The sequence below is a fragment of the Coffea eugenioides genome, unplaced genomic scaffold (assembly GCF_003713205.1).
Source record: "Coffea eugenioides isolate CCC68of unplaced genomic scaffold, Ceug_1.0 ScVebR1_18;HRSCAF=85, whole genome shotgun sequence".
NCBI classification, from domain to species: domain Eukaryota; kingdom Viridiplantae; phylum Streptophyta; class Magnoliopsida; order Gentianales; family Rubiaceae; genus Coffea; species Coffea eugenioides.
Genome location: NW_020862338.1, coordinates 698,324 through 712,858, shown reverse-complemented (window position 1 = coordinate 712,858; position 14,535 = coordinate 698,324). Strand labels below are relative to the sequence as shown.

The window sequence follows — 14,535 nt, the reverse complement described above, 5'->3', positions numbered from 1 at the left end:
TGCATACAATTAGTTCAAAGCTCAGACGTGGAATACCAGTATATTATATTAACTGAAAAAGTCAATGTATTCAGTCATAGAGTAGTTTGGGGCTACTTTAGCAAATATTACATGCTAAATGCCTAGCACTTGCAACATATAATCAATGTTAATTTTGGTTTTCTTAGGCATAGACACATTTGAAAAAAGAAAGTTTTCAATTGTAATATGAATCAAAAGTAATTTTACGAGGCTCATGATGCCTTCTTGTTTCGGTTATTTATGCATTTTCTTACTCTTTTTTTTTTAATATATGTAAACCAATGCCATTCAAATATTACATGCTAAATGCCTAGCACTTGCAACATATAATCAATGTTAATTTTGGTTTTCTTAGGCATAGACACATTTGAAAAAAGAAAGTTTTCAATTGTAATATGAATCAAAAGTAATTTTACGAGGCTCATGATGCCTTCTTGTTTCGGTTATTTATGCATTTTCTTACTCTTTTTTTTTAATATATGTAAACCAATGCCATTACATCCAGAAATAATTAGGAAGCACAAAATTTGTAAAATTCCTCATATAAGTTTAGTGATTGTTTGGCGCCTCCGCTTCCGCAGAATCGTTTGGCTGCTTCCTCATTTGTGTTTGGTTTTTTCTTCTGGTTGACTAATTCTAAAAATAAGCCAGTAACTACATTGGTTACGTGATGCTGTCAAGAATCTCATTGGCTGGTATTTGGAATAGTGTAGGTGTGCATGGTTTTGGATACCGCATTGCAGAATAGTCCTAGTATTTGACTTCTGTCATGATGCTACTCTTGCAATATTCTTAGTCAAAGTGGAAATTTTTGATAAATTGAGGCTTTTGGGATTTGGGTGCAAGCAGGTGTTTGAAATCTCTTGCGAAGAGAACGTTTGGAGATTTTGCAAAAATTTTAAAAAATCAACTCCTTACTGTAAACAGAGAAAAACTCTACTTAGAGAGAGAAGCTCTCATGTAAAGAAAGTGTTGTGGTACAGAACTGGAAAATGATGCAGGAACTGGAAATAATTGGAATTAATCTAAAAGTAAGATTTGAACACAAGCTAAGTTGAATTCGTAAATCAATTGCACTTTTATTGAAGAAACTTCAATAGATACAGAAATGGGAAAATGGCGGGAAAGGGGTAGAAGGGGAAAAAGAATGCAGGAAGAACTTGGGGAAGAAACAAGGATATTCTCCTTTTGGTTACAAAATTCAAATGAAATCCGATACCAACAATTACATAATTTCCCTTTTTTATAGAAAGCTAATCTAACTAACTCTTCCCACTTGCTAATGAAGGGTAATGCACGTGAGGAGGAATCTTCTGGAGTGTCTGGTGCAAACACAGCAAGAATGGCATGAACCCAGAGAAAACGTGTTTTCCAGTCCACGCCTCTCGCGTCCCTCGCGCCTTCCCTTTCCTTGCTTCCACGCCTTTGTCCTCCTGATGCAATGCTGATGTCCGTTCTGCTTAACTCGCGACTTCTTCATCCTACTTTGCTCTTGATCACGCTTTCCTCTATTTGTACTTCACGCCTTCTTCTTTCTATCCTTTGTTTCGTTACAATACCTCCCCCTTAACTGCAAATCTTGTCCTCAAGATTGAAACGTAGGAAACTGCGCCTTGATCTCCTCAGCATCCTCCCAGGTGGCTTCTGCAGGGTCTGTTCCCCACCAGTGGATCAGCCACTGAGTTACTGCAGCATTCTTCTTTTTTACCATCCTTCTGCTCAAAACTGCCTCTGGTTCCACTCTCCAGTGCCCCTTCTCATTTATCTCTGGCAACTGGAGGATAGGAGTGACTCTGTTTCCCACCTTCCTTTTGAGCAAAGATACATGAAAGACAGGGTGAACTCTGGAGGATTTTGGCAAACTCAACCTGTATGCTACCCCCCCAATCCTTTTCTCTACCTGATATGGGCCAAAATACCTTGCTGACAGCTTAGTGTTTCCCCTCAGAGCCACTGAACTTTGTCTATAAGGTTGTAGCCGTAGGTATACCCAATCTCCCACACTGAACTCCCTCTCACTCCTTCTTTCATTAGCATACTTCTTCATCCTTTCCTGAGCCTGTTTCAGGTTCTGTTTCAACATGATATCCAACTGCTGCCTTTCCCTGAGGTATTCTCCTACTGTATCTATCCTGGACTGTAGGTAGGGTCCTAGAGCCAGTTGTGGAGGTGAGAATCCATATAATGCTTCAAACGGAGTCATTTGAATGGCTGTGTGGTGCGAGGTGTTGTACCACCATTCTGCCAAGGACAACCACTGATTCCATCTCTTAGGCTCTACATGAGTTAGGCACCTGAGGTACATTTCGAGCACCTGGTTTACCCTCTCAGTCTGGCCATCAGTCTGAGGGTGGTAAGCTGTGCTGTAATTTAGTTTGGCCCCCATCATACTGAACAATTCCCCCCAAAATTGGCTTACAAATATCTTATCCCTGTCTGAAAGCATGCTTTGAGGTATTCCATGAAGTTTACTGACCTGGTCAATAAAAAGTCTGGCCACCTTAGGGGCATCAAAAGGATGTGCCAAGCTGATGAAATGAGAGTATTTGGTGAATCTGTCAACTACAACCATTATGGTATCTTTTTCTTCAGACTGTGGTAGCCCTTCAATAAAGTCCATGGTAACATGGCTCCAGGAGTATTGAGGAATAGGGAATGGCTGTAGTAATCCTGGGTAGGCTACATGTTCATCCTTGCACCTTCTGCAGGTGTCACACTCTAGAACTGCCTTCTTGATTTCCCTGTACATCCCTGGCCAGTAAAATAGCTGCTTGGCCCTCAGGTAGCTAGCTTGGATGCCTGAATGACCTCCCAGTTGGGAGTCATGTAGTGCAGTAATGAGTTTATTCCTGGTGTCACCTTGTCCTCCTATGGCTAGTCTCTTCTTGTATCTGAGGATACCATCCTGGTAGGAGTAATCTGGAGCTTGTGAAGGAGTCAGAAGCACCAAGGATATGGTCCTCTGAGCCCACTCGTCACCCTTATAGCTCTCCGTTACTTCTTTGATCTACTCAGGTACTGCACAGGAAATGGCAGTGCACTCTCCCCCTTCTTCTCTGCCTTGTCTGGATAGTGCATCTGCAGCCAGGTTATCCCTTCCCTTCTTGTAGTGGATTTTGTAGCTCAATCCTAGCAGTTTAGTGAGCCATTTCTGCTGGAGAGGGGTAGTGATCCTCTGATCCAATAAGTACTTTAAGCTCTGATTATCAGTGTGTATGATGAAATGATGCCCCTCTAGGTAGTGCCTCCATTTGGTTACTGCTGTTACCAATGCTAGCAATTCTTTCTCATAGATGGATAGTCCCATGTTCTTTTGCCCCAGAGCTTGACTGAGGTAGGAAATTGGTCTCTTGTTTTGCATGAGTACAGCCCCTATGCCAGAGTAGCAAGCATCTGTCTCAATTATGAATGGTTGAGTGAAATCTGGCACTGCCAAAACAGGGGTGGTACACATGGCCTTCTTTAGTGTTTGGAAAGCCTGTTCTGAGTCTTCATTCCAGTGAAAGTTGTCCTTCTTCAACAAATCAGTCAGTGGTCTTGCTATGGCACCATAGCCTCTAACAAATCTTCTGTAATATCCTGTCAATCCCAGAAATCCCCTCAGCTGTTTGATATTGGTTGGGTGGGGCCATTTCTCCATGCATTCTATCTTTCTGGGATCAGCCTGAACTCCTTCTGCTGTTATTATATGCCCCAGGTACTCTACCTGCAGTTGAGCAAATGAGCATTTGCTCATTTTAGCATATAACTGGTGCTGTCTTAAGATACTCATCACCTCCTCTACATGTTTCACATGCTCCTCTAATGTTGAGCTGTAGACCAGGATATCATCAAAAAACACCAGCACATGCTTCCTCATCTGATCTTGGAAGACCTGGTTCATCAAGCTTTGAAACGTTGCTGGGGCATTGGTTAAGCCAAATGGCATAACCTTGAACTCATAGAGCCCTTGGTGAGTTCTGAAAGCTGTTTTTGAAATATCCTCCTCTTTGACTCTGATTTGAAAGTAACCTGCCCTCAGGTCAATTTTGGTAAAAAACTTGGCTCCATGCAATTCGTCTATCAACTCTTCAATCAGAGGCATAGGAAACTTGTTTTTTATTGTAAGCTCATTTAGTTGTCGGTAATCGACACAGAACCTCCATGTCCCATCTTTCTTCTTAACTAGTAGTACTGGTGAGGCAAAGGGGCTACTGCTAGGCTGTATGATGCCTAGTTCCAGCATCTCCCTTACCAGTCTCTCGATTTCTATTTTTTGGATGTAGGGGCACCTGTAATGTCTTACTTGAAAAGGCTTGGCTCCTTCCTTAAGGTCAATATGGTGTTCATGGCCCCTGACTGGAGGCATTCCCTTGGGTTCCTCAAAGACATCCTTGTATTGCTCTAGTATCTGTCTGATCTCAGCAGGCAGCTGTGTTGCACTTCCCTCCTCTTCTACTGCCACCAGCTGAGCCACCACCCCATATGACTGTTTCCTCAACCATTTTGCCAACCTTCCTCCATTGAGCCCTTTCAGTTTGGTGATGACACCCTCCCCTTTTAGCTCCACTTCCTGACTCCCCTGGTGGATTTTCATGCTGAGTTCTCTGAAATTGAACTCTATAGGACTATGTTTGGCCAACCAATCTACCCCAAGGATCATGTCACAACCCCCCAACCTTAATGTGTTGAAGGCCTGTTGGAACTGGTGTCCCTGCATTTCCCACTGCAAGGGCTTATCCAGTCCCTTAGAATCCACCTTCTCTCCATTAGCTGCATTGACAACCAGGTTTGGTCCCTGAGTGCCCAGTTTAAGATCCCTGGCCAGTTGCTCATCCAAAAAACAGTGGGTACTTCCACTATCTACTAATGCAGTGACCAGTCTCCCTTTAACCAGACCCTTTAATTTCATAGTCCTATGACTTGTTCCCCCAGCCAAAGCATGAACAGATACTTCTATGTGTTCATCTGTCAGTTCCCCATTAATGCAATCACAGTAAACTTCCTCTTCTGGCTCTCTGGCCTCTTCCCTAGTCTCAGTCTCCTCAGCTAATAGGAAATGCACATGTGATTGTTTGCATACATGGCCCATGGTATAGGGTTCAGCACATTTATAACATAGCCCCTTCTCCCTTCTCAGGTTAAATTCTGTAGGTGATATTCTTTTGAATTGGTTCTGGTTGGATGTTTTCTGGTCTTGGTTCTGGTTGGGGTGTTTTGGGTGGTTTTGGTTCCATCTGAGGGCTGGGGTTATTTTAGTGGGAGGTCTATGGTTGCTGAAGTTGGTAGTGGCAGGTTTCTGCATTCTCTGAATAGCTTTAAGGTTTTTCTCTTGGAGTTTTGCTAATTCAATAGCAACAGCTAAGGTTTCAGGTTTAGACATTTTAACCATATTAACTATCTCCACTTTTAGACCACTCATGAAGCATGCTTTGTAATATGAATCAGATAAGTGAGGTAAGGATGGCATTACCAGGGCTTTCAGCATTTCAAATTTTTCAAGGTAGTCAGCCACGGATCCAGTCTGCACCAACTTGTTGAATTCTTCAATGGCCTCCTCTGGACTCCCCTCTCCAAATCTGATACTCATAGCAGTAGACAACTCTGTCCAGGAAATGGTCTCTCTCCCATGGAACCAGATATCAGCTCTGTCCCTGAAATAGAGTTCAGCTACCTCAGCTTTCATGTTCTCCTCTATCTCATATATTTTGAAATATTTATCAGCCTTCCTGATCCACTCTCTGGGGTTAATCCCCTCGAAAATTGGCAAATCCATTTTAGGCAGTCTTCCACTAATTCTGTTATCTCTTTTACTGACTGTTTCCTTCTGTAAATCTATCCTGGACTCGTTTGGCCTATCCTCTCCCTTTGAGCTGCTACTTCCTTCCAGCTCCTTTCCTCGATCGCTAACTTTGGCCATTAATTGAGCCATCATATTCATCATCCCTTCATACTTTTGATCCAATCCTTTGAGCAGCTTTTCAGTAGCATCCTGTCTGAATTCCATTGTCCTGATGGCCTGTTCCATTCCATCATTTTTGTTGGAAAAAGTCCTGACCACACTTCCTAGCTCCACCACGTCTCTCCTCAACGCTTCATCCTGATTTTTTGTCATCCCTATGGCTCGTGATCGAGCTCTGATACCACTGTTGTGGTACAGAACTGGAAAATGATGCAGGAACTGGAAATAATTGGAATTAATCTAAAAGTAAGATTTGAACACAAGCTAAGTTGAATTCGTAAATCAATTGCACTTTTATTGAAGAAACTTCAATAGATACAGAAATGGGAAAATGGCGGGAAAGGGGTAGAAGGGGAAAAAGAATGCAGGAAGAACTTGGGGAAGAAACAAGGATATTCTCCTTTTGGTTACAAAATTCAAATGAAATCCGATACCAACAATTACATAATTTCCCTTTTTTATAGAAAGCTAATCTAACTAACTCTTCCCACTTGCTAATGAAGGGTAATGCACGTGAGGAGGAATCTTCTGGAGTGTCTGGTGCAAACACAGCAAGAATGGCATGAACCCAGAGAAAACGTGTTTTCCAGTCCACGCCTCTCGCGTCCCTCGCGCCTTCCCTTTCCTTGCTTCCACGCCTTTGTCCTCCTGATGCAATGCTGATGTCCGTTCTGCTTAACTCGCGACTTCTTCATCCTACTTTGCTCTTGATCACGCTTTCCTCTATTTGTACTTCACGCCTTCTTCTTTCTATCCTTTGTTTCATTACAGAAAGAAGATTAACCGAATAAAAGTCAAGAAATAATATTAAATTATACCTCATGCAAATTCTTAAACATTAACATTTCAATTTTAGGTCTTGCAATTGGGAACTCTAAACAGATTCCACAATATTCAGGCAACCAACTCACGTCCTATTCTTGTTGTAAACCTGAAGCACTAAGTTCTTCTCTGGATTGATTCCGGGGGACCTATCACTTCGATATTCACAGTTAATTTATCCGAATTCTCGTTATTTAAGTTCTATAACCGAATCCAATATTGCAAATTTTACACATTAAAAGCACTAATGACAGATTCAAGTGTGAATAAAAACAAAGGTGTTGGAGGTAAAATGTGTTGGCAGAGAGCTAGTTACAACAGATCATAGCAATCATGAATTGTTAATAGCACTGTGCTTGCTATTACAACTTATTTCCAAATTTAATTTCACAAACTCTATGATACAAATCTTGCACAGCTTCTACAATTTCACTGTATTTCACAGAAAACAATATCGCCGTAATGGCAAAAATTGAACTAACATGAATCTAATTGCTTGGCAGTCCCCAGCAAAATAGAGAAGCTATTAGGAACCCACCAGCTTCAGTTGAAGAGAATAGAAATTAACGACCAGCTTCAGAGTTGACACAAAAACTACAAGTCACCTTAACCAAATTGCAAGCAGAACTACAACGTAGTCTGAGCTGCACTGGCTGCAGATACCATGTCTAAAGCTTTCATAAAGAAAGCATAAGTCAAGGCATCTTCCTGAAGCTTTTCAAACCTGTGCAGCCAAGTAAAGTGATGTTAGATAATGGAAGAAAAGATGATGTTGGCAATGAGAGGTATGATCAGTCTAGCAACAGCCCGGATTACTTTCCAAAGACTCTCTCATGCTACGTTTCTAGAGGACAGCCTCATGGAAGTTTACTCAACCCCCAGCCACTTTGACTAATGAGGGGCCCTAAATTGGTCTTGCTATATAGATATATCCAGATGAAGATAAAGGTTTAGTATCACTTCTTTAAAAATATTACCCTCCCTAGCTTCATTTCTGCAAAAAGTAATTGTGGTTATATGGCTTGTCCTTTCAGCCGATGTCCCAGCTTTGTTATTCCTCTCTCAAACCTACAACGTCTAAGCCTCTTCACCTTATCGTAAAGCTGAAAATGGAAGAAAAGAACCTCTAATGGATTGATAAGACAGTTCCTCGTCATTGTGTTAACTTTCCCATCATTCATCTAACCAAAATTGAAACTGAAGATAAAAGTCAGAAAATACCACGTATAATAGAGTTTGCTAAGAGTTCACTCCTAGTTTGTACAAATAAAAGTAGATACCCTGAGAAGGGGCAAAAAAAAAAAAATTTTTTTCCAGACCTAATGAGTTTTAAGAATCAATACAAGGCCAAAAGGCATTTGCTTTGTTAGTAACTAAGCTTGTATGAAAGAGCAGGGTTGTGGAAGGGAGTCATAATATTTTGAGATTGGTTTTTCTTGAAGAAATCTAGTTTTTCTCGATACTCTTTGAGATTGGTTGGGCCCGCAACACCACTGCCAAAACCCAATTACAAGTCCCCAAAATATTCTCATCCCAATTACTGCTCTAATTGATAGTTTGTATGCTTGTGGATGATGCATGATAATACTTCTAGATCGCAGAGTGATGCGACCGCCAAGAACGCAGTCCGAGCTGAGCTGCAGCGATCCGAGCTGGGGGGACCTAGATGCGAAGGAAAGAACGATCTGCACGGGTTCACCTGAGAAGGGAAATACCAGAGGGACTCCAGTCCCCGGAATAACTCCGACGGTCAAGTCAGCCGTGTTTATGAGTAAGACAGCAGTAGAGGGTACTGTGAATGGCATACCTTCAGTCATCGGGTAGTGACATATTTATAAGCTTGACCAAGTGGTGGTTTCCATGTAGGAGTCGGAGTCCCCTTAGGGTTCGGAGTCCTTCTAGGGTTTCGTATGACAACCCCTAAAGATTCGGAGGCGGCAGCCCATCAGGCCCACTTCATGGAGAAGGAGAGGCGGCGGCCACGACCGAGCTGACCTCCCTCCATTCCGAGCTGTTTCGCCCGAGCCGCCGTATCACAGCATCCGAGCTGACACGTGGCTACTGGGAAATTTGCCCCACTACACTAGCCCCCCTTGAGTCTAGAGCCACTGTGAAGCCATGTGGGTCTGGATCAGGACACGAAGCGTCAGGTCGGCGGGGTGTGGGACCCACGATCCCTCGGTTACACCACCCATCTTGGTAACTGCCACGCCTACTGCAGTAACTGTCACTTCATGGGTCACGTCTCCCTGAAATAGCGGTTGTCAGCTCAACCGTCGCCCAAGGTGGCGGTTTCTTAACAGTAAATTCGAAATTTCAATTCGGGACTCTTCGTCTTCCCGCCCTGGTGGCCTATAAATAGGCCCCACCAGACGTCATTTTCACACTACTTTCCTCATTTCCTCTCCTTACCCAGATTTATCAGCTCGCTCCTCGCCTAGTAAGTTCATCTGAGAGTAGCGCCTCCTTCTAAGCATCCATCAGCTTCTCCTCACTATCCGCTAGTAAGTCCTCTTTTATCCTTTTATGTCTTCCTCGTCCACACACTCAGATATTACGAGCTCGGCACCTAGGCGTAGAATAGCTCGACCTGCACCCATAGAAATTATCTCTTCTTCTTCTAGTCCTTCTTCCTCTAGTTCGTCTGAGTACTTTCCTTCCCCCATACACTCTCCAGCCTTAAGCATGGACCAGCCCGGTCAACCTGCCCAGCCTGATGCTGGAGCTGTCGACCCAGGGATTCCCCTGGAGGTAGCTCCATCTCGTGCCCGGGCAGGACCCTCTAGGGGGCCGGATATCGACTTCGGGAAAGTCGAGATCATCCCCCCTCTCTTGGATCAGGGGAACGTTGACGAGCTGGTGGGGAGGTATGACATCCCCCCCAGTTCGAGGCGAGGGCTGCCCAACCAGGGGAGTACGCCTGCCGACCTCCTCCTGAGTTTGTGGCTATATACAGAGATCAGCTCGTGGCTGGTCTCCGTCTCCCCATCCCTCAGTTCCTCTACCAGATTCTGACCTTTTGGGGAATTCGGGTAACCCAGCTCGTTCCCAACGCCATCAGATCGATTCTCGGCTTCTTCATCATGTGCCGAGTCCTCGAGATTCCCTATTCTTTGGACTTATTTAGGTCATTTTTCCAAATGAATGTGAGCGGACCAGTTCACGGCTGGTTTTATTTTACTCGCAGGAGCGGGGGAGAGCTCCCGACCCGCGAGCTGTCCTGCGAGCTGTTCACGCACGCTCCTTCCTCCATCAAGGGCTGGAAAGCCCAATTTTTTTATGTGAGGAACACGGGCTTTCCTCCCCTGACCTGGAGGGAGGAGACCCAGGTATCCGACCCCATTCCCTCACCTCTTCCAGCGGCCGAGCTAGATCGCCTGGTCAGTTCGGATGCTTGGCTGTCGGTGAAGGAATTTAGCAATGCTCAGCTCCGGTCGGCGGGGCTGATTCGAGCAGAGGTGAACGACCCTGCGCCCGACCTCCGACCCCTCACGCCCGAGGAGCTGACAGCTTGTAAATCCTTGATCTTCTCTTTCTCTTCCTCCGTAATAATTTTTTTTTTATAGTGTTGTACGGACTGACCTCTTTCTCTATTTTCAGTGAAGAGGTTTTCCCAGCTGCTGAACATCGGGGGAACCGGTAGCTCCGGCACCCCAGCTCGGGAGCCCTCTACCGCTCCTGGCAGCGCGTCTCCCCTTCCTCCTCCAGTACCTACTGCTCAGGTTGCAGCTCAGTCCTCGCCAGTGGAAGAGCCCAAGAAGAAGAAAAGAAAGATGACGGCCAAGAAGGCCCGTACTGAGGCAACTTCCCCACATGCCCAGGAAGAGTCGTCCGCAGCCCTCACCCCTCATTATGGGGTGAACACAGCCGAGCAGCAAACCTCCTCTAAGTCACCTCCAGCTATGTGGCGCATGAGGAACGTGATCCCCCTTAAGCCACCTGCGGAGCTGAGCGAGCACCCACACCCTCTGCATTTCTGCCCCAAATGGGGGTTGTCAGTGAATGACCGGGCTCAATTCCCAGAGGCTGCACGGGAACTCATCAGGGGCTCGGTGCTTCCCCGCGACCATCACTTCATCCAGCTCGCTTCCAACTCCGAACTGCTGGAGCACTACTACCTGAGTGCCGCCCAGGTAACTTATCATCCACTTGGCGTTTTAGTGAAATTCCTTCCTCTTGTAGATCTCTCACCATGTTGAGCCTACAGCTCAACGTTGCTGGCACCGACGCTGCCAAGAACAGACTGTCCAGCCAGCTCGAGACTACCGAGACGGAGCTGGAGGCCGCGAAGAAGCAGCTCGCTGAATCTCAAGCCGCCTGCGAGCTAGAGAAGAGAAAAATCGCCGAGCTGGCCGCGCAGCTAGAGGTCGAGAAGAAGAAAATCGCCGAACTGCCTGGTCAGATTGAAGTAGCCCGCGAAGAAGGTCGGTCGCTGGGGGTCAGGGATTTTAGGAAATCTGAAGACTTTCTGAATGACTTGGCCATTCTCAACGGGCCAGTTTTGCAGGTCGACTATGCCCGGGCCATGCGTGACGTGCAGGCTCTGAACCTGCCTGGGTTCGACTTGGGCCGGTGGCCTGACTACAACCCCCAGGCAGCCGACCAGATCGACAAGCTCGTGGAGGGATACACGCGCGGACGCGACCTGGCCGAGCTGGTTGCCGATCCCACCTTGCCAGCAGCCTCCCCTGAGCCTGAGCCAGAGCAGCAAGGGGAGAACTAGGCGACGCATAGCATAGATGTAGATAGGGATTAGGCCAAGGTAGGAACCGAGCTGGCCAGCTCGTTTTTGTATGGCCCCCCCAATGTACATGTTTTGGAAGTGAATAGATAACCTTTTGTCCAACACTTAGCAAAAAATTCTTTATTCTCCTTAAAATCTCGAATACATCCTCATGAGGCCAAGTGCTGGGCAAGAAAGTTGCCGAGTTGGCCTCTTCCATTATTATCTAAAAAACTTTCCAGCCTGCCGCTGGGCTCTAACGAAAGAGTCTTAAATTCGAGTTGTGCCAGGTGGGAGGAACTTCATCCCCATTGAGATGGGCTAACCTGCAATACCCCGCGCGATCAGCTTCCTTTACCATGTAAGGACCTTCCCAGTTTGGGTCCAGCTTGCCCGTGCCCACAACTCGGCTCACGGAGTTCTTTCGTAACACCAAGTCTTCTGGTTTGAAGGTGAGATGTCGGACCCTAGCGTTGTAGTATCGTGCGATCTGACCCTTGTACTTAGCCATTCTCACGCATGCTTCCTCCCTACGCTGCTCGAGCAAGTCTATGTTAAGCCGCATCTCCTCCTCGTTGTTCTGCGCTACGAAATGTTGCACCCTGCTCGAGGGCACCCCGATTTTCGCCGAAATTACCGCCTCGACCCCGTATGTCAGGACAAACGGGGTCTCCTGGGTGGCCGTCCGAGGTGTAGTCCGATATGCCCACAGTATGGTGGGCAGCTCATCCAGCCAACCTGTTCGAGCCGACTCAATTCGTGTCTTCAAGCCGTGCAGGATGGTTCTATTAACGTTTTTGACCTGCCCATTAGCTTGTAGATGCCCCACCGAGGTGAAGTGCTGCCGTATACCGAGCTCGGAGCACCAATCCTGGAGGGAGCTGTCCGCGAACTGCCGGCCGTTATCCGAGACTAGGACCCGTGGTATGCCAAATCGGCAGACTATGCTTTTCCAAAGAAACTTTTGGATCGACCTGCTGTTGATCGTGTTGAGTGGTTCGACCTCTATCCATTTGGTGAAGTAGTCAATGGCTACTACCAAATGCTCATGACCTCCTTGAGCTCGGGGGAATGGACCCAACAGATCTATTCCCCACTGGAAGAATGGCCACGGGCTATGGAGAGGAATCATCTCCTGAGTTGAAGCGTGGTGGACTGAGGCATGCAACTGGCACGGCTTGCACCTCGCCACCAGCTCGGCTGAGTCTCGGAAGACGGTGGGCCAATAGTATCCCGATAGCATTCCTTTCTTGGCTAGCACTCTGGGCCCGACGTGATTGCCACAGATACCCTCATGCAGCTCACGCAAGATGTAATTCCCTTCTTCTGGCGTTACGTACTTAAGCCATGGCTGCAAGTAGGACTTCCTATAGAGTACTCCCTCCGTGAGCACGTACTTTTGTGACTCGAGGAGGACTTTACGAGCTTCTGCCCTGCTCGGGGGGAGCTCACCGTGAGCTAAGTACTGGACAATAGGGTCCATCCAAGAGTGCACCACCCGGATGACTGTGGCGTCCAACCTGTCGTAGGCACGTCCCTTAACGACCTCCACCAATATTTCTCGATTTAGAGTGTTAAACGAGGTAGAGGCTAGTTTAGACAGGGCATCAGCTTTCTTATTTTGGCTTCGTGGGATCTGCTCCAGGACAACCTGCCAGAACCGATCCCTCAGCTCGCGCGCCTTGGTGACGTACTTCCTCAAAGGCTCTTCTTTGACCTCATAGCTTCCACATACCTGGTTCACTATCAGCTGCGAATCGCTGTAAACTTTTATCAACTCAACCCTTAATTTCCGCGCCATCTCCATCCCCGCAATCAGCGTCTCATATTCAGACTCGTTATTAGAGGCCCTAAAATCGAATCTGAGGGCGTAGGCCAACTCTTCCCCGGTTGGGCTGATTAGGAGGAGTCCGGCTCCACATCCTTCTCTGCTTGATGCGCCATCCACGTACAGCGTCGAGATCGGATCTGTTCGTCCTGCAGCCTCTGTAGCTTTCTTGGTCTCGGCAGCCTCTCTAGCCTGCTCGGCCTTGACCGCTTGCTCGACCTCAGCTGTTCCCCTGGTCTGTTCGACCTCGACAGCCTCTCCGGCCTGCTCGGCCTCAGCTGTTTCTCTGGCCTGTCCGACCTCGACAGCCTCTCGAGCCTGCTCGGCCTCGACTACCTTACTGGCCTGGGCGACCTCGGCAGTGTCTCCGGCCTGCGAGACCTCAACTGCTTCTTGGGTCCGTATGGCCTTGGCAGTTTCTTCGACCTGTAGGGCTTCGGCTGCTTGTCTGGTACGTCCACTTTTGATGGCTCCTTGGGCCTCCCCGGCCTCTCCTACTTCTCTAGCCTGGTCGGCCTTAGTTCCGTGTGATCCAAAAGAGACGCCTTCTGCTATGAAGTCAGCCAGGGCCTGGGCTTTAATGGCCGTCCTTGACTGGTATCCGAGATCTTACTCCGACAGCTCCACAACCCACTTTACCATTCGCCCCGAGACATCGGGCTTAGAAAGGATCTGCTTCAGGGGCTGGTCCGTTATCACCACTATGGGGTGAGCTTGGAAGTACGACCTGAGCTTCCGAGCTGCGTGAACTAGGGTCAAGACATATCGTTCTACTGCCGAATACCTGGCCTCGGCCCCCTGCAGGGTGCGACTAACATAGTATACGGGCTTCTGGACCTTATCTTCTTCTCGTACTAGTACGGCGCTAACGGCCTCTTCACCCACAGCTAAGTAGATGAACAAAGTCTCACCCTGCTTAGGAGAAGTTAGAGCTGGTAGCCGAGCCAGATGGGCTTTTAGTTCGTCGAACGCTTTCTCACACTCGGAGCACCATTCAAATTGCGGAGCTCGTTGCAAGGTCTGGAAGAAAGGGGAGCCCCGAACTGCCGATTTAGACAAGAACTTGTTCAGAGCCGCCATCCTCCCCGTCAGACGCTGAACCTCCTTGATGTTTCGGGGAGGAGCCATGTCCATGATGGCCTTGATTTTGTCCGAGTTAGCTCTTACCCCTTCCCTGGAAATCATGTACCCCAGAAACTT

At 47.1% G+C, this 14,535-nt stretch overlaps 1 protein-coding gene across 1 annotated transcript; it reads right to left on the bottom strand.

The window, feature by feature from the left end:
- Window positions 1-1,606: 1,606 nt before the first annotated feature.
- LOC113756011 lies at window positions 1,607-8,601 on the bottom strand. The gene is made up of 6 exons (XM_027299837.1): window positions 8,296-8,601; window positions 7,853-7,965; window positions 7,416-7,508; window positions 7,267-7,325; window positions 3,041-6,162; window positions 1,607-2,926 (listed from the first exon to the last, which is right to left on the bottom strand). Exons 1-6 carry the CDS (start codon window positions 8,599-8,601, stop codon window positions 1,607-1,609), a joined length of 5,013 nt encoding a protein of 1,670 aa, XP_027155638.1.
- Window positions 8,602-14,535: the final 5,934 nt, after the last annotated feature.

Bases quoted from the DNA above. Each gene is read 5' to 3' on its own strand.
- LOC113756011 (XM_027299837.1), bottom strand. From the start codon at position 8,601: ATGACTGAAGGTATGCCATTCACAGTACCCTCTACTGCTGTCTTACTC. The intron at 6,163-7,266 runs GTTAGTTCAATT...ATCATTTTCCAG, and splicing joins TGCCAAGCAATTAGATTCAT to TTCTGTACCACAACAGTGGT. The intron at 2,927-3,040 runs GTACCTGAGTAG...TACTCCTACCAG, and splicing joins GCACTGCCATTTCCTGTGCA to GATGGTATCCTCAGATACAA.